Below are 19,306 nucleotides of genomic sequence, written 5' to 3' on the forward strand. Positions count from 1 at the left end.
GCACATGCTCTCTCAAAATAAATAAAATAAACCGTAAAATAAATAAATAGATCACCCAAAGAGGTGATCAGTGCCTTGCAAAGGCAGCTCCAGAATAATGTAAGCTTGGCTGTTCTCCAGCTGTTAGTTCTTCTGGTCACCCTCCCCATCAAAACACCCCTCTCATTTCCAATGTCCCCCAAAAGACTGAGTCAGTTGGTCATTGTCCCTGGTTCTGCATATTCAGTCTCCTGCCTCTCCTGCCCTTTACCCTGTCCTATCCCCGAACCACCCTCCCTCTTTTTTTTTAATTTTTAAAATTTAAAAAATTTTTTAAATTTATTTTTGAAACAGAGAGACACAGTGAGCAGGGGAGGGACAGAGAGACAGGGAGACACAGAATCCGAAGCAGGCTCCAGGCTCTGGGCTGTCAGCCCAGAGCCTGACGCGGGGCTCAAACTCACAGACCGCGAGATCATGACCTGAGCCAAAGTCGGACGCTCAACCAACTGAGCCACCCAGGCGCACCCCGCCCCCCACATTCCCTCTTAAGTCCATGTTTATAGAATTCAGACAGGGATGTGCTTCTTTCATTACCTTCTTTCCGGCTTCCAGAAGCAGCCCCTTGTCCTCGTCCCACTTTTTCTTCCACGGATCCAGCTCTGGCACAGCTTGCTGCGAGCTGAGTCCTGTTCAGAGACCTCCTGACTCGGGCCCCACCCCCTGAACTACAGGGAACGACACCCACGAGCCCCCTCACATTCTAGACAGAGTGCAAGAATAGCAATTCCAGCTCTCTCCAAGTGCCCACCGGGTCCTTCCCCTGCAGGGAAGGTGAATCTGACCGGCCACACAAGGGGAAAGGTGTTGAGCTTGGCTCTTATCACCTTTTACCCCTGTTTTAAAAAGTCTGTATGGGGCCTGCCTCTCCTATATTTTTGTTAGCGTTGTTGTACCAACAAGCGGGAAATCAAGACAAGTAATAAATCCTCTTGCCACTGGGATTTAAAAGTCAGTTACTGCGGCGCCTGGGTGGCTCAGTCAGTTAAGCGTCCACCTTCAGCTCAGGTCACAATCTCGTGGTTTGTGAGTTCGAGCCCCGCGTTGGGCTCTGTGCTGTCAGAGTGGAGCCTGCTTCGGATCTTCTGTCCCCCTCTCTCTCTGCCCCTGTCCTGCTCGTGCACTCTCTCTCTCTCAGAAATAAATAAACTTAAAAAAACTATTAAAAATAAATAAAAATAAAAAAATAGAAGTCAGTTACTATATTGATTATAACGATGTGTTCAGAGGTTCTACATACACGGCCTCCCAGAGAATCCTGTCTGGATTTGAGAAATCAGAGGCCCACGCTTGGGCCTCACGTCCCAGTGGCGTTCTCCGATCCAGCTTCTAGCGTCAGGAGATTAACTAAGCTGCTCACAAACCATCCTGAAGGTTCTCTGATCCCCATTTCACCAGAGGGTTTGTGTCTGTGCACTACTGTGTAGAACCACGATGGAAAGCAGGTATCTGGACCCACAAATCTCTAACACCAACCAAACCTTTCTTGCGCTTCTTTCTGCCTAATCACACAGCACAAGGAAAGACCCAGTGTTGGCCCCGATCTCAGGTCACCAAGGATGGACAACACATCATTAAAAACCAAATACTGTATGAAACGAGCCTAAAACATCTCATCCCCCGTACCCAGGAAGCTCTCAGAAGCCAACCTGAAGAGACTCCCACTAAGCAAAGATGGGGTACTGGAGCATCAGTACGAGTAACGACGACGGATGGAAACATACCAAACACACGGAAGTTTCTGACAATGCTAAAAAGCAAACAAAAACTCATTGGTCACCATTAGAGAACGCAAGGATAGAAGCGGATTCACCATTTTGCAACCCCTCGTGTACGGATAAACTTAGCGCTCAACGCCAACAGCACTGACGTCCAGACGGACAACCAGGTATCACACATTCCCCAATGAAAGGACACAACGCTTATAAAGTCATCTTGCACCACCCAGAAAATCAAACCCAAATTTGATCAAGCCTAGATCCAACTGCCAAATTATGGGTCAGAGAGGACAGAGGGACACGCTCATATCTCATGGGGATGCGGCCAGCGAAATCCAGCCCGTGGGAAAGTCTATCGGACAAACGACGCCGTTTCTTCAATAATTATGTGTCAGGGCGGGGCGGGGGGAAGAAAGGTTGGAGACAAAAATCATATGTTAAAGGGAACTTAAAAAAAAAATCAACTAATCGCACACACTACAACCAATCATATTGGACTTCTAACTCAAACTGTGTTTTTTTTAAAGCCTCTCATTACATTTATGGGAAAATTGATCATCTGAACATTGGCCGGATATAGGGTAACATTAAGCAATTATTATTTTCATCATATTATGGTTATGTTTTTCAATAAGAATCTTTATCTTTATTTTTTTAATGTTTATTTTTGAGAGCGAGCGAGAGAGGGAGACACAGAATCCCAAGCAGGCTCCAGGCTCCGAGCTATCAGCCCAGAGCCTGACACGGGGCTCAAACTCACGGACTGGAGATCATGACCCGAGCAGACTGAGCCACCCAGGCGCCCCAGAATCTTTGTCTTTTAAATATGCTGAAAATATCATGGATGAGATGAAATGGTGTCTTGGAGTTGTCTGAGAATAACGAGGGAGAGGTGTACCTGAAGACAGATGGGATGGGACCTGAGTTGACAGCCGCTGAGGAAGGAGGTGTGTGTGTGTGGGGGGGGGGGGGTTCACTGTACTTTGCCCGCTAACTCTTCATAATAAAGCATTTTACAAAAACATATATATTGTAGTCCGGCAGAATAACTTATAGAGTTATTACTGTGCTATTCTTATTCTTATTATTCTTCCTGCTGTTGAAAGAGAAAAACTTAAAAAGTAATTCCGTCTCTCCTCCTCACCACCCACCCCTTCATGGGGGGCACGCTGGGCTTTGAGTCCCAGAGAACCGGGGCTTCCTTTGCAAACAGGGCAGAAGCAAAATGCCTTTGCTTTCAAAAGCCTTCCCACAAACAAGCAAAGAGCTGAAGTGTCCGGTGAGAGCAGGTGGGGTCCCTGGGCCTGGGCAGTGGGAAGGCAGGGGAGCCACACCTGTGGCCCCCCGCAGAGAAGGGCCTGCTTCTAACATCAGGGGTGAGTGGGGTGGGGTCTCTGCTCCCGGCTGGTGGGAAAACTAGTAAACCGAGAGCTCTTCGTAACATGATCGGACAGGAGGGGCTTGGGGGCAGACTCGATTTAGAAAAACAAAGTCATGGGGCGCCTGGGTGGCTCAGTCGGTTGAGCAGCCAACTTCGTCTCAGGTCATGATCTCACGGTTTGTGAGTTCAAGCCCCACGTTGGGCTCCGTGCTGTGAGCCCGGAGCCTGCTTCAGATTCTGTCTCCTTCTCTCTCTACCCCTCCCCTGCACATGCTCTCTCTCTCTCTCTCTCTCTCTCAAAAGTAAATAAACATTTAAAAAAATTATTAGCATTTTGGGCATGTTTTCAGTTTTCTAGATTGAGCCCCTATACGTTCTAACAAAGCCCCCGACAGGGCTAGGTAGGCCCTGATTAATCTTGACTCCCTTCCACTCTGGGCTGAAGATCATGAGAGTTTAAAAGAAATTGGGAAGTCATGGGCATCGTGACAGGTCCCTTGCAATGTGGTCAGAGGGGATATTCTTGGATTGCACACGCAAGTAAAAAGTTTGGAGCTGTCTCCAACACCTGCAGTGTTTTCTAAGCCGGGGGGGGGGTCCAAATTGTCTCTGGGAATCTGAAAGGCCATTGACGAGAAAGAACTGGGTGAGGGTCTAGACAGACAGAGGCCCTCACTGGTACTTGGTGACTGGGGACACAGCAGGATCCGGGATCTTCCCGCTACCATGTTTCCTACCCATCGCCCTCTTTAGGTGATCCCACCCAATGCCACGGCTTTGACTGTCACCAGAACACTGACCATTCCACTCCCAGCTCCTGCCGTGGGCTCTGGGCTTGGACAGCCAACCCGGGTGTTTAGTTGGCTTCTCCGTGTTGCCATTGTCCCCCACCACACTCTCCATTCCTCGCCATCTGTCTCCTTCTCCATTCACATCTAATCCTTCAGGAAATCCTTTTGGTTCACGTTCCACATGGATGGATGCCAACCACTTCTCACCCCATCTGCCACTGTCACCCTGGTCTGAGAGGCCATACTCCATGCAACAGGCCACTGATCGGTTCTACGCCATTCCGTGGCTTCTCTTCGCATTTAGCAAATAACCGAAGTCCCTTCCCAGCCTACACAGCCCTTCGTGTTCTGGACCTGCCTACCTCCCCATCCCCAACTCCTGCTTCCCTCTCTTCGCCCAGGCTACCACGGCCTCAGCGGTCTCCTTGCTGCTTCTCCAGGCCGCCAAACCCTGGGAACGTGCTGTCCTCTCTGCGGGGAATGCTCTTCCCTGATGCTCCCTCATTTCTTTCAGGTCACTGTTCCAATGTCACCTCCTTGGAGAAGACATCCCGTATCACCCTGGCTGGAATGGTGTCCCAACACTCTCTTAATTACCCTTATCTTGCTTCTTCTCCACGGGGCTTTTCCCCGTGTGACATATACATCTATTGACTCATTGCTGTCTCCGCAACGAGAAGCCAAGTTCCGAAAGGGCAGGGACTTGGTTTTGTTCACCGGGGCAGTTCCAAGCACAGAGTGGCACTAAATAAATGTTTGTTGAATGAAGTTAAAACATGTATGCCCTTTTTTCATAAAATTCGTGAGGTCACTCGTTGAGGAAAATAGCCTTCCTTATGCCCGGAAACCCTACAAGCATCTGAACTCAACTTCATCATATAGTTCTAAAAGATCTACTATATAAGAAAACATTTGTATTCGTCACTCAACAGATGTTTACTGAGCACTTTGTAGTGACAGATACCGCTTATCAAGTCCTGCGCGGGCACCCCTTAATGCTCAGAGCAACCCTACAAGATAGATGTGAAGACCGCCATTTTATAGCTGTGCAACCGAGGTAGAGACATATCAAATGACCTCTCTCAGGTCACGTATTCTGCACCTGGCACAGGTGACATCCCCAAAGCAGATCCATTCTTTCTCCCAAGCCATGCTGTATAGCTATTTTAGCATGTGCTTCAAGCCATCTCTTTCCAGAACATTCTCCCCCACCCAGTACTGGCAGCAACACCACTAACAGGGGCACAGAAACCTCTTGTGGTTCATCCTGTCACTTCCTCTATGAAGCCCTCTGTGAGTCCCCCAGGCAGAGCTGGCTGCTTTCTGCTTGGATCCCCAAACACCTTGCTATCGCTGCTAAACACCTACTGCGTGGTGTAATGGCTTGTCGTGACATCTCTCCCATAAGACTGAGCTCTGTCGAAGGCAAGGACTGGGTCTCATTCATTTCGGCATCACTGGTGCCCAGAATGGAGTCTGGCATGTACTGGGGATTCAGTCGATGTTGACCGCGCGAGCAAACGAACTGCACCGGGAAACGCGTTTACATCTCAAGAACTCGCTCTGACTTTGGTGATCACTCTTCACTTCTTATTTGCATGTTTATTCCCCAGGCTCCTATTTGTTTCCTTGGGTATTTGTGACACTTCCGGCCAACTGTTCTGTGTGACGGTGGCTCGTTCTCACTCATCACCTCCTCCACGCGATGAGCGTCTAGAGGGAAAGCGTACCTCTGGAATCTGGACTCTGCCTTGGGCTCTATTTCGCAGCAGGCAGCAGGATTGTCGTTTCTGTCTGACAGGAAACAGTCTGTGAGGGCTCCGATTTGGTGCCTCCTGGAGCTAATCCAACGGAATCCTCCAATATACATTGTCCCGGGCCTTTAGAGAGTTCAAGTAATCAATGGAATGCAAATACTTAAAAAATCAAGAGATGCCATTTTTTGCCTATCAAATTGGCAAAGTTAAAAAAGCTGAGGGTTTCTCTAGAATAGCTTGAAAACACATTATTAACAATAGGCTTATAAATAAGTCCCCAGCTCTTTAAAAAGTTGACTCAACCAGGGGCGCCTGGGTGGCTCAGTCGGCTAAGCATCCAACTTCGGCTCAGGTCATGATCCCATAGTTCGTGGATTCGAGCCCCGCGTCGGGCTCTGTGCTGACATCTCAGAGCCTGGAGCCTGCTTCAGATTCTCTGTCTCCTTCTCTCTCTCTGTCTCTCTCTGTCTCTCTCTCTCTCTCTCTGCCCCTTCCCCCACTGGTACTCTGTCTCTAAAATAAAGAAACATCAAAAAATAAAAAATAAAGGGGCGCCTGGGTGGCTCAGTCGGTTGAGCTTCCGACTTCAGCTCAGGTCATGATCTCACAGTTTGTGAGTTCAAGCCCCGCATTGGGCTCTGTGCTGACAGCTCAGAGCCCGGAGCCTGCTTCAGAGTCTGTGTCTCCCTCTCTCTCTGACCCTCCCCTGTTCATGCTCTGTCTCTCTCTGTCCCAAAGATAAATAAACATTAAAAAGAATTTTTTAAAATAAATAAATAATTGATTGATTAATTTGAAAAATAAAAAATAAAAAAATAAAGTTGACTCAACCATTCCGCTTCTAGGAATGTATTCTAAGCAAATAATTAAGATTTAACTACCCGGATATTCATAACAATTTATCGTGATAGAGCAAAACTGAAAATTATCTAAATGACCAGGAATAAGAAACTAGTTAAATACATTACAATAGATCCCAACAATGACATACTACTCAATGATTAAATTTCTATTTTAGGTAAATACACACTAACAGCAAAATTGTTCATGGTGTATTAAAGTGCAGATTACAGGGGCGCCTGGGTGGCTCAGTCGGTTAAGTGTCCGACTTTGGCTCAGGTCATGATCTCACGGTCTGTGGATACTATGAGCACCTCTGCCTTCCTGTGAATCCCCTTTCACTTCGGTGAAGCAGCCTTGTTTCTGTCCTCACAGTCTAGGACCCTGACCAATCGACTCCATAGTGACGTTCTGAAGATGTTACATAAAGATACATAGTCTTGGGCTTTCTCTTCTTTTTTGCGTACTCGTATTTTCCGATTTCTTTTTACTAGCCATGCACTGCTTTGGAAATACTCGGACAACTTTCAGAGCATTTTACGTTTTACTTTGTTTACCCTTTCCTCTGGAGATTCTCAAAATTAGAATTAGCTCTGACCATGCACAATATGGATGGACACTAGCATGGTCACGGGGTCCACATGTCAGGAGTCACGTGTCAGGAAGGAAGGCAGGTGTCCTAAGGGTAGCACGGGGGTGCCTTGGCCCCCATACACACTCTCACCCTTTACTAAGCACGTGGGTGCCCAGTCAAGTGGGGGATTCACAGATGTTATCTGGTTTTAACAAAACTAGCCTCCTTAAACTGATAAGAGGCTTAAAAAGTTTCCCACAAAGTGACCGGGAATTGAATACAGCACTGGCACTGCAAGCGGAAGGGAAGCGAGCGTCAAGAAAATGGCGGAGCTCTTGGTCAGCTGACTTACGAGGTCTCCTCCGATTTCGTGAAGAGTAACTAAAAAATACTGGAAATTACCAAGAAGACTAGTTGGCAAATCGAGTCATCTTTACTCTCCCTAACAATGAACTCTGCCCCTGTGAACATCATGCCTTGAACTGGTAACTGGGTTCCGAATGGAGTCACCACAGCGGGCAAGATATTTAAAACCTAAGCATTCAGAACACACACACACACACACACACACACACACACACACACAAAATCCTGACTTTTTTTTTAGCCATACTGAAGTCAGGTAATACTCGATCCATACTTCCATAAATTTCATAAACATAGTCATAAATGGCTCAAAGTGGCTTTCAAGATTTCTTACTGAGTAGCTAAAGACTAACAAGGAAGTACCCGGATCTATCTGCCACTCTGCACAGCCGCTCATATAAAACTGTGTCTGGATCTTCACAGAGGGCTATTTTATCTTACCTCCTTCTCCAAAGAACTAGAATTGGCCTCAAATGTTCCACCGCATCAATTTTTTAAATAACAATAAAACATTGTTTCCTCAAGTGAATTAGAGAGCTTTCTCCAGTAAGTGAGGTGAATAATTTATGCCACTTTAAAAGCACTGTGACTGAGAGCAATTTTGCAAAAAAGGAGAAAGATCCAGCAATCCCACTTCTGGGTATTTACCCGGATTCATTCATGGCAGCATGATTTACAGTAGCCAAGATGTGAAAGCGACCCAAACACCCACCAATGGACGAATGGATACACAAAATGTGGTCAGTATCTACGATGGAGTATTATTCGGCCTTTAAAAGAAAGGAAATCCTCACCCCTGCGACAACGTGGATGAACCTTGAGGACACTATGCCAAGTGAAACATCCCAGTCACAAAAAGACAAATACAGTACAATTTGACTTACACGCAGTATTTAACTCACAGTAGTCAACCTCACAGAAACAAAGTAGAATGGTATTCATGGCGGGGGGGGGGGGGGAGAGGGGAGTTGTTTCATGGGTACAGCATTTCAGATGTGCAAGATGAAAAAGTTCTGAAGATCTAATTCACAAGAACATAAATATACTCACTATTGAACTGTACATTTGACAACGGTTAAGATGGCAAATTTTATACTGTTTTTTTATTTTACTGCAGTTTTTTTTAAAAAAAAAGATAAAGCACTGCCTAAAACCTCCAATTCGGGGCGCCTGAGGGGCTCAGGCGGTTAAGCATCCGGCTCCTAATTTCAGCTCAGGTCATGGTCTCATGGCTCGTGGGTTTGAGCCCCGAGTTATAGGCTCCGAGCTGTCATCACGGAGCCTGCTTGGGATTCTCTGTCTCCCTCTCTCTCCGCCCCTCCCTCACTCCCGTGCATGTGCGCTCTCTCTCAAAAATAAATACATAAAACGTTTTTAAAAACCCTCCTGATTTCTCGATCTACACTTAAGAGCTTGTAATCAATAGCACCAAGATAGCAAACCTCCTGATCTCCTTCTACCAGTAGTACCTGAGATGGATCACTGCCTTTAGCCCCCAGATTAAATACATTATCACCTATGACTTTCCCACCCTCTCTGATTGTCCCTACCCAGGCAGCTGGCCTCTCTTCCCCCCTCTCCCCTCTCTGATCCCTTCCTTCCCCCTTCCTCTCCCCCTTCTCCCCTTCTCCCTCCCCACCTCTCCCGTCCTCCTTCTCCCTTCTCCTATTTTCCTCCTTCCCTTCCTCCCTCCCTGGCTGGTTTCCTATAAATAAGATTTGTGTCACACCTCACACCCCTTAAAGAATTTTCTTTCGTTATCTCATTTGATTTTCCCACCAGCCCCATAAGGTAGGGGTTCTTTCCACCTTACCAATTAAGACGCAGAGACTCAGCAGTATTGAACGTCTGCACCCGCTGCCTAATCAGTCAGAGGCAGAGCCCCCTCCAAGCCCCACCCCTGCACCACAGCACGCCCAGATTCCGTTCTCGGGCTCTGGAGTGGGGCTCGGGAGCCCGAATGTCTACCGGGCACCCCTCCCAGGTGTCCCGATGCAGGAGATCGCGGACCACACTTATGGAAACACGAAGCTACCGCGCCCGGCACGAGGTGGGGCTCGCGTGACCAGCAGGCCGTCTGCTTGTTAACGTGCCCAGAGGACACAAGGCAGTGACGCTCATCTTCCACGAGGAAGTGGCTGTATGGGCGAGGCGTGCGCTTCCCCGGAAGCCGGAAGGGAGAAAGATCTACACGGACTCGGCCCCCCCCCCCCCCCCCCCCCCCCCCCCCCCCCCCCCCCCCCCCGCCACGGAAAAGAATCCTCCAGGCACTTGGATGCCTGGGAAGCCAGGGGAAGCAGAATCAGGCTCTTTCTTTGTGGTTCACACCGGAGGCCGAGGGCCACGGGGGTGAGAGAGGTGCCTGCGGACGAAGACAACCCTCCCCTTTGTAAACAGGCCACACTGATGCCACAACTAGAAGACGAAACCGGCTTTCTGGGTTGCGCTCTACGGGGGCCTCCGAAAAACAACGTCTGTGCTAAAGATAAATGGACCGCATTCCCCAGGGCCAACTCTTGTGACTACCCAAGGGACCGAATCTCCTCGAGACGGGGTGGGAAGTCGGCCGCCAGTCAGAACTTCCGAAGGAATTCCAGAAGGGGGTCCCCGGCCCCGAGGGAGCTTCCGGGAGGGAGCGCGCCTCCCCAGGAGGACAACGTGGCACCGTCTGCTCATGAACAGCATCGGGGCGAACTCACCAAACTGTGCTTCTGTGGCACCGGGGTCGCCCGGGGCCACAGGCTCCTGGAAGAGAAGGCTGAGCTGCCCGCGCGCTCCGGACAAGTCCCTGCCTGGGCCCCCGCGCTGGGCACCAGGACACGCTTGAACGCGACACGCTGGTGCGGGCCGCTGCCGCCGAATGATGTGGCCCTGGGTGCGCTTCCTCCTTACAGGGCATTTCACGCCCCTGCCACGCCGCGGCGCGGCCACAGCCTGTCGCCATCGCGGGCAGCCTGGGGGTTGACGCTCTCGGGGCCACCGCCCCCCCTCCCTCACGCGGCCCCGCCCTGGCCCACGGGCACGAGGCTCGTCCTCCTCTCCGGGTGGTGATTCTCACACGCACCGCAAAGCGAGCGCCACATCCGTTCCCCACTCGGGTGTTGCCCCGGCCGTTAGCACGCCTCGGTGGTTATCGTTTCCAAAACCTTCCAGCAGGAAGGATTCCTCACCATCATTTTTATGTGCTATTGTTTTTAGGTTTATTTTGAAAGAGCGCGAGAGAGAGTGCACGTGTGAGCAGGTGAGGAGCAGAGAGAAAGGGAGAGAGAGAATCCCAAGCAGGCTCGGCACTGGCGGGGCAGAGCCCGACGTGGGGCTCGATCTCGCGAACCGTGAGATCGTGACCTGAGCCGGGATCAAGAGCCAGACGCTTAACGGACGGAGCCACCAGGCGCCCCTGATGCGCTATTTGTGAACAGGATGACCACATTTCGATGGTCTCAACTGGCATGCTGCTAAGAGAGGGCTCTAGTGGCAGTTATGTCCATACAACAGGGACCGGTGGGAACCCCCCGGGGTGAACCAGGACAGATGGCCACCCTCCCGTCGAAGACACGGTTGGAAGAGGTCACGTGACATAAAACACGAACAAGTAACAGCTCATCGTAGAAAGCCCCGAGGTTTTCGGGTTATTTGTTACCACAACACAACGTGGCGAACACTGACGAATACAACCCTCAGAGCTGTGTAGCCTTGTTACCACCGCTGTGAAATGGGGGTAACGCAACAGTACCCCTTATCCGCGGGGGATGCGCGGGTCAGGGGAGCTGATAGGTGGAGGGCACGGTGAATAGTGCACAGATGTTAGCTGGAATAACGCGGAGAGCAGACGAACGCCCTAAGAACGCACTGGAGTTCAATGTCAAGCAGACTGGATTACGACTGGGAAGCAAGCCAGTCCCCCCTCCCTCCGGCCACACTCGTGCTGCCCTGTAGAGGTTCGGGGGCCCTGCCCCTCTGCCGCAGTCTGTTAGCCGCTCCCGTATCTGTGCCGAACACGTGGACTCCACAGACCATCCCCATGCCTGCTTTCCTGCGGAGTCCCCCACTGCCTTGCCCTTTGGTTCCTTCCATCTCGGATGACAGGACCTTAACCCTGAGTCAGCCGAGCAACCCACCATTTCTGCTCCTGAGCCCGGGTCACTGAACACAATCCTCCAGGATTTCCTGAAAATCCTCACCTGGGCTCTCTGTCAATGCAAGCTCCTAACCTACTACCTTCCTCTCCATTCAAGAATGAAACAGGCCTTCCTGGGTGGCTCCGGCGGTTAAGCATCCAACTTCCGCTCAGGTCATGATCTCGCGGTTGGTGAGTTCGAGCCCCACGTAGGGCTCCGTGCTGACAGCTCGGACAGGAGCCTGGAGCCTGCTGCGGATTCTCTCTACCCGTCATGAGCCCCTTGGAGCTCATGCTCTCTCTCTCAAAAATAAAATAAATATTAAAAAAAAAAAAGTAAGAATTAAACAGAGGCCATTGGGTAGGAACTGTCTATGCCGGTTCCTTGTTCCAACCCACCCCAAAACAATCTTTTTTTTTTTTTTTTTCTTGCTCTGGAACCTGGATCCGCCTACTTCCTTAGGGTCTTTGACTTCTCTCCTATCCTCAGCCCTTTGAGTACACACACGCCTGCATGTGTCCCCTCTTCCGAAAATAACTCCCTCAACCTGCTCTCCTTCTCCTGCCCCGTCCTCACGATCCACCTTCTCACAGCCCTCTGGTCCCCAACCCACCCGACGCTGCCCCTGTCACTTCGCCAAATCTGCTCCCGCAGAGGCCACCCGCGAACGCTGTTGCTACCACTGGTACACATTTTTCCATCTTTATTTAATCTTTTTGTCAGTTTATTTTTTATTTTGAGAGAGAGAGAACCAGCAGGGAGGGGCGGGGGGCGGGGGACAGAGGATCTGAAGCAGGCTCTGTGCTGACAGCAGAGAGCCCAATGCGGGGCTCAAACTCACGAACTGTGAGGTCCTGACCCGGGCCGAAGTCAGAGCTTAACCGACTGAGCCGCGCAGGCGCCCCTGCATTCTCCATCTTTAACTTCCCTGCCCTCACTACAGCCTTGAGATCCTTGCGATCCTCTCCCACTTGGCTTCCTGACGCTTCTCTCCTGCTTTCCCCCCTCAGGCTTCTCCTGCCCAGTCTCTCGTGGGCCCCTCCTCCCCTGCCCTCCCTTAAGTGCTGACCTTCCCCTTGGGCTTTGACCCTCTTCCCTTCCGAAATCCAAGTCTCTTGCCAGATTTTCCTCTTACTGATCCAACTGGTTGTTGGATGTACTCGCTCCTCAAGCCCTAGACGTCCACCGCCAAACTCGCCATTTTGCCCACCAACCCTGACTTGCTTCCTGGATTTCCTAGCTGAATTCGTGGCTCTACGATCTGCCCGCTGTCCAAGTCAGAAACCTGGGACTCCGGCCAGACTATTCCCAACCTATGTCCTTCCACCAGCCACGTCGTTTACCAGCTGGTCTCTCTGCTTCTTTCTAGTCTCGACTCCCCCGGATCTATTTTCCATGCTATTTACAAATGCTCTTTCTCGATGATCATCAGAAAAAGTCGAAATTCTAACACTAAAACCCTAACTGCACGCCTAACCCGATATCCTTAAGGATACAGCCCCCGTCTACCGCCCCAACTTCATCTCTCATCATGTTCCCCCAAATCCACGCCAAACACACTACACCACCTTAAGTTCCCAGATTGCTTCATGTTTCATGACACCCCCAGGGTTTTTGCACTCACTGGTCCCCTCTGGAAATACCCCGTGTCCTGCCACCAGCTCAGTAAACCACTTGTCTTTACCGTAGGTGTTACCTACTCTGGGACGCCTTCTCTGCTCACCAGACCCTCTCCTCTCCCGGAAACTCACCCACCAGGCTGAGTGAGCTACCCCTCTTTTACATTTCCATAGCCCCCTGAATGTGCCCCAGCCTGAAATGTGGTTGTTGACTGACTTGCAGATCTCCTCCACTAAACAGGGACCTCGATCGGTTGGGGACCTCGATTAGTTAGGGACCTCAATCAGTTGGGGACCTCGATCGGTTAGAGACCTCGATCAGTTAGGGACTTCAATCAGTTGGGGACCTCGATCCGTTGGGGACCTCGATCGGTTGGGGACCTCGATTAGTTAGGGACAGCGCCACCTTGCCCCTCTAGTTCCTAACACACCAAGAATACTCAGTAAATGTTTCATGAATGAATGGACAAATAGTGACAGTTTCTTGGGTAGCAGCCCCTCTCTTGCATGCCTAAGAGGAAGAATCAATCATAAGCAACATCAAATGTTTATGTGTGTGTGTGTGTGTATACACACACGTAGGGGTGAAGCATCTTTAAATAGAGATCACTGTGGGGGGCGCCTGAGTGGCTCAGTCTGTTGAGCATCCGACTTTGGCTCAGGTCATGATCTCATGGTTCGTGGGTTCAAACTCTGTCAGTGCAGAGCCCGCTTTGGATCCTCTGTCTCCCTCTCTCTCCGCCCCTCCCCCGCTCGCACTCTCTCTCAAAAATAGATAAGAAACATTAATTAAAAAATAAAAAATAGGGGCGCCTGGGCGGCTTGGTCAGTTAAGCATCTGACTTCAGCTCAGGTCATGATCTCGGTTTGAGCCCCGCATCAGGCTCTATGTGGACAGCTCAGAGCCTGGAACCTGCTTCGGATTCTGTGTCTCCCTTTCTCTCTGCCTCTCTCTCTCTCTCTCTCTCTCTCTCTCTCTCTCAAAAATAAACATTAAAAAAACAAAAATTTGCATGGATGGAACTAGAGGGTATTATGCTAAGCGAAATTAGAGAAAAACAAATACCATATGACTTCACTCATTTGAGGACTTTAAGAGACAAAACAGATGAACATAAGGGAAGGGAAGCAAAAATAATATAAAAACAGGGAGGGGGACAAAACATAAGAGACTCTTAAATATGGAGAACAAACTGAGGGTTACTGGAGGGGTTGTGGGAGGGGGGCTGGGCTAAATGGGTCAGGGGCACTAAGGAATCTACTCCTGAAATCACTGTTGCACTACATGCTAACTAATTTGGATGTAAATTTAAAAAATTATAAACATTTTTAAAATCATAATAAACATGTTTTAAATAATAATAAAAATTTTAAAAATAAAAAAATAAAAAAATACAGAGAGATCCCTGTGTGTGTAATGCATGCACATGAAAGGCTAGACAGGTCATGGGAGACTATTCATTTTCCTTAACCTTATTTCCCCCTTTGCTTGTAAGTTCCTGGGCCTTTCTCCATCATGATTCCTTGTGTTCAGATAACTTTATTCTGCTCTTTCAACAGCTATACCTCCTGCACACCACAGAATTTCTCAATATTCTCACTCAGTAGTCAGGACAATACTCTCACGGCAGCTATTATGAACAGGTAAGAACTCTAAAGACAGAAGAGAATTGCCACTTCCTCGCATTATCAATTTCCATTCAGTCTTCTTTTTTTAATTTTTTTTTAACATTTATTCATTTTTGAGAGACAGAGAAAGCATGAGCAGGGGAGGGGGAGAGAGAGAGACAGAGTGAGAGTGGGGAGGGGCAGAAAGCGAGGGAGACACAGAATCCGAAGCAGGCTCCAGGCTTCGAGCTGTCCGCACAGAGCCCGACACGGGGCTTGAACCTGCGAGCCTCAAAATCATGACCTGAGCCGAAGTGGGACGTTTAACCGACTGAGCCACCCAAGCGCCCCTCCATTCAGTTTTCTCCTCTCTACATTCAATTACCTCAACTCCTTTAGCTGGGTTAATATCACCTCAAATGAGACTTATAATCGACACTCATAAGCAATTAATTGTCAATATTTATTTCAATCACGCCCCTTCCACGTTCAGATGCCGAAGCATTAGTCGTTTGTGGCTTTCCCCATGCTACTACTCATTTTCAGTTTGTGCTCATTCTGCCCCATTCCAAGATCCTTCTATGCCAAACCTGGGGTCATTCTGGTCATTCTTCATTTTTTCAGCTTAATTAATTTGAAGGTCACCTGAGTTTTATTGCGGGAAATTAACAACAATCCACGGATAATGTTAAAACGTTTTAAGAACAAGCTTTAAGATAATTAGCAATTTGCCATTCCATAAGGCTAGACCACACCAAATAAATCTGTGTTTTACAGCGTAATGATCATCTTTAAAGAACAAAGTGTCTTGAAATAGTTGTTACTGGGCATTAATTAGCGTATACAGGAATTATAAGATAAAACGCGAAATTCACAAGGACAAGCCATTTTTAAAATCAGCCTCTCAGTTAGAAATTAAGTCTTCAAGGCACTTAACTTTCATCTATCACCATCATTGCTATATAGTCCTTGTAATGAACTGAATTCGATTCTGGATCAATTGCAGCAGACAACATTTCTTCCATTTCCTCCTGAGAGAAAGGCTCACCTGGGAAGGACAAGAAGGGAAATTCATCATTTACGATCCTCTGATCTTTTGCTTTCTCTTTCCGCCGACGAGCTTAATTGCCACGGAGCCCCCCAGGTCCCCGCCGTGTCGCTGGTTCCTCTCCCTGGGGCCCCGGAGCCAGCACATCATGACCGTCCAGACACTCAAAGAGCAGGCAGTTGTACCCCTGGCCGACTTGGGACTTAGTCTGCCTTGCAGACATCATAGCTCAAGCGACCTATAACATCGATCACTCCAGCCAGAACAGCAGGAGAACATTAAGACCCCCCTGAATAAGGTTGCTTATTTATTTAAATTAAAACTATTGGAATTGCCTTCACCCGAAGGCTCACTTTTCTAGGGAGTCTAATCATTATATTGAGCAAGGCTGTGACGAAGGGATTAAACGGTCGCGATGCAAAGTTGCTGAAGAGCCGCTGACAGAGACGTGAAGTCTCTGAATACTCCCTGACCAGCTCGGCCAGCTTCGTGATGCCAGCTGAACCCACGGACAGATGCCACTCATCCTCCGGGTCAAAACGGTCCTCTCTGTTATAGTCTGGCCCAGCGTTGCTGTCATACGAAACCAAAAGTTGCACAGAGAATCTGTGGATTTTGCTGGATCCAGGTAACAGCTGAGGGTCATCTTGGACCCTGATGCCACCAAGATGAGAAGCAAACTCAGGAGGAACGCCGGAAAGGTTGCCAACTACTTAAGAAAGAACTTTGTCCTGATATTAAGCAAAAATACAGAAACATCCAAATCGCCACTTTCCCCCCAAAAGACGCTTCTCTGAGCCGGTGAGTTACTAAGGCCTGTGGATCACTTATCTTCCGAGTTTTTCACCTGCCACGACACACGATGTTTTCCAGGTCGGAATTCAGCTAAAACCACAGAAATCACTCAAGTGGGGATCGTGAGGACAATGATAACAGACTATCGAACAAGGGCAATGTGTCGAGTTCTCGAAACCGTACTTACATCCTGAGAAAAGACAGAACGCTTATACAGCCTAACATCTTTCTTACACCTGATTAAATGGAAACTCCACTGCCAACGAACTCCGATGGGCACCGTGGAGGTCCTGCACAGAGCACTGGTAACAACCACGTGTTGAGACGCACGAAGTTAACCTCCCAAGCGCCTCACAAGACGAAAGGATGGCTGCCCCACTTACAGAAGAGGAACCGGCACACAGAGACGCGAGGCCACCGCCCCGGCCAATGAGTGGCAGAGCTGGGATCTGGATGCCGTAGTCCAGCTCAAGGCCCATGACCTCGAGGGCTACACTCGACCGCTCAGAACACGACGCTGTTCACAGTACAATCCAGAAGGCAGTCACACCGCTTCCGTGGGCAAGGAAGGAGGTACACAGTGTTTGATTAAGGATAAGAACGGAATAGCTTAATGATTAAAAGCACAATCTTGTGGGGGCGCCTGGGTGGCTCAGTTGGTTAAGCGTCTGACTCTTGATTTCAGTTCAGGTCATGATCTCATGTGAGATCATGCCCTGCATCAGGCTCTATGCTGACAGCGTGCAGCCTGCTTAGGATTCTCTCTCTCTCTCTCTCTCTCTCTCTCTCTCTCTCTCTCTGTCTCTCAATGAATAAATAAACATTTTTTTTTTAAAGCACAATCTTGGGAGGCAGACTACCTGGGTTCAAATGCTTAGCTGTCTCATTAACTTTAAGATCCTGGGCGAATCACTTAAGCTCTCTGTGTCTCAGTTTTCCTCCCTGCGAAATGGAGAAGATAATCACGGCAGCCATCTAATGCGGTTGTTATGAGGACTCAACATGTTATCATCTAACTAACACTTAGAACATTCTGGCACACAGGTGGCAACATGTATTTGTTGAAACAAAGTTTTGGAGACCTTCCCTGCTGCTAAATACTGTCTGACACCATCACATGCCTGGACGTCTTTCAGGAATTTGGTTCGCTGTGGCTTATCATGTGTTTCATATGACATCCCGGGCAGCCAGAATGCAGCTTCCCAACCTAATAGTCTGTGGATGTTGTGAAACATCCCCTTATCTCTGTGTCTGAGGCAGTCTGCTTCTGATATCTCGGTGTCAGTCAACAGCATTCCCGTGACACCCATCATCCGAGTCAAGGCCCTGTTACTCCTGCCTCAGCTCCCACCTTTGTTCCCTACGTGCTGTTACTCATCGAGACCCACGGATCCTGCTGTAAACAGGCCTACTGTACCTCTCTCTCTTTTTTTTTTCAGTTTATTTATTTTTGAGAGAGAGAGAGAGAGAGAGAGAGTGCCCGTGAGTGGGGGAGGGGCATAGAGACGACACAGAAGATCCGAAGCAGGCTCTGTGATGACAGCACAGAACCCAACGCGGGGCTCGAACTCAAGAACCGTGAGATCATGACCTGAGCAGAAGTCGGACTCTTAACCGACTGAGCCACCTGGGGGGCCCCCTGTACCCATCTTTCCTTTCCATTCCGCCTGCTGGCTCCAGACTAACCTCGCTAGGGCACCTTCCCAAAGCCGCAGTAGCCTCCTGACCGGTCTCTTACTCGTCCAACAAACTGCCAGCACCAGACTGGTCTTCCAACAATCCCTCCTGCCCCGTAAGGACCATCTGGTCAACACCCCGCGATGCTCCTGTGGTGCCCACAGGGTGAGTCCTGAGCCCTGAGCCCAGGCCTCAACAGGCTAGCCCACAGATCTACCCAGGCTTGTCTCCTGCTGTTGGCCAGCAAGGCCCCCAGGCGCTCTCCCCTCACAGTCTCCATGATACGGAGATATTACGCTCACTTCCGCCTCCCCACCTCTGTTCACACTATGATGTCAGTACCTATCTCTCTCCATCGGGCCCCTTCACGAATCCTTCTTTCATCTGCTCATTCATTTATTTTTTATTTTTTTTTAATGTTTATTTATTATGGAGAGACAGAGAGACACAGAGCATGAGCAGGGGAGGGGTAGAGAGAGGGGGAGACACAGAATCCGAAGCGGCCTCCAGGCTCCGAGCTGTCGGCACAGAGCCCGACTCAGGGCTCGAACTCACCAACCGTGAGATCATGACCCGAGCCCAAATCAGTTGCTTAACCCACTGAGCCACCCAGGCGCCCCTGCTCATTCCTTTAATAATTCAACCCACATTTGTTGAGACTTACTGTGGTGGGGGGGGGGTGGAGGGGGCTGTAATGCATAAGACTTTACTCTTGCTTTCAGGGCACCTGGGTGGCTCAGTCTGTTGAGCATCTGACCTTGGCTCAGATCTCCCAGTTTGTGAGTTTGAGCCCCGAGTCGGGCTCTGTGCTGACGGCTCAGGGCCTGGAACCTGCTTCAGATTCCGTGGCTGCCTCTCTCCCTGCCTCTCCCCCGCTCATGCTCTGTCTCTCTCTCTCTCTCTCTAAGATAGATAAACATTTAAAAAAATTCTTTTTGAAGATATTTGTTACAGTGTCACAAGAGTGCTTGGTGG

The 19,306-nt window shown here is 49.4% G+C and overlaps 1 protein-coding gene across 2 annotated transcripts in view; it reads right to left on the bottom strand.

Moving 5' to 3' along the window:
* Positions 1-15,255: 15,255 nt before the first annotated feature.
* EFCAB2 (EF-hand calcium binding domain 2) overlaps positions 15,256-19,306 on the bottom strand; it is a 130,499-nt gene continuing 126,448 nt past the window's right edge. For both annotated transcript variants that reach the window (XM_042975602.1, XM_042975601.1), the window contains one exon: positions 15,256-15,859. In XM_042975602.1, coding sequence (XP_042831536.1) covers positions 15,744-15,859 — 116 coding nt within the window. In that variant the 3' untranslated portion in view covers positions 15,256-15,743. The remainder of the gene's footprint in view (positions 15,860-19,306) is intronic.

This window comes from Panthera tigris, chromosome F3 (assembly GCF_018350195.1).
Source record: "Panthera tigris isolate Pti1 chromosome F3, P.tigris_Pti1_mat1.1, whole genome shotgun sequence".
NCBI lineage: Eukaryota > Metazoa > Chordata > Mammalia > Carnivora > Felidae > Panthera > Panthera tigris.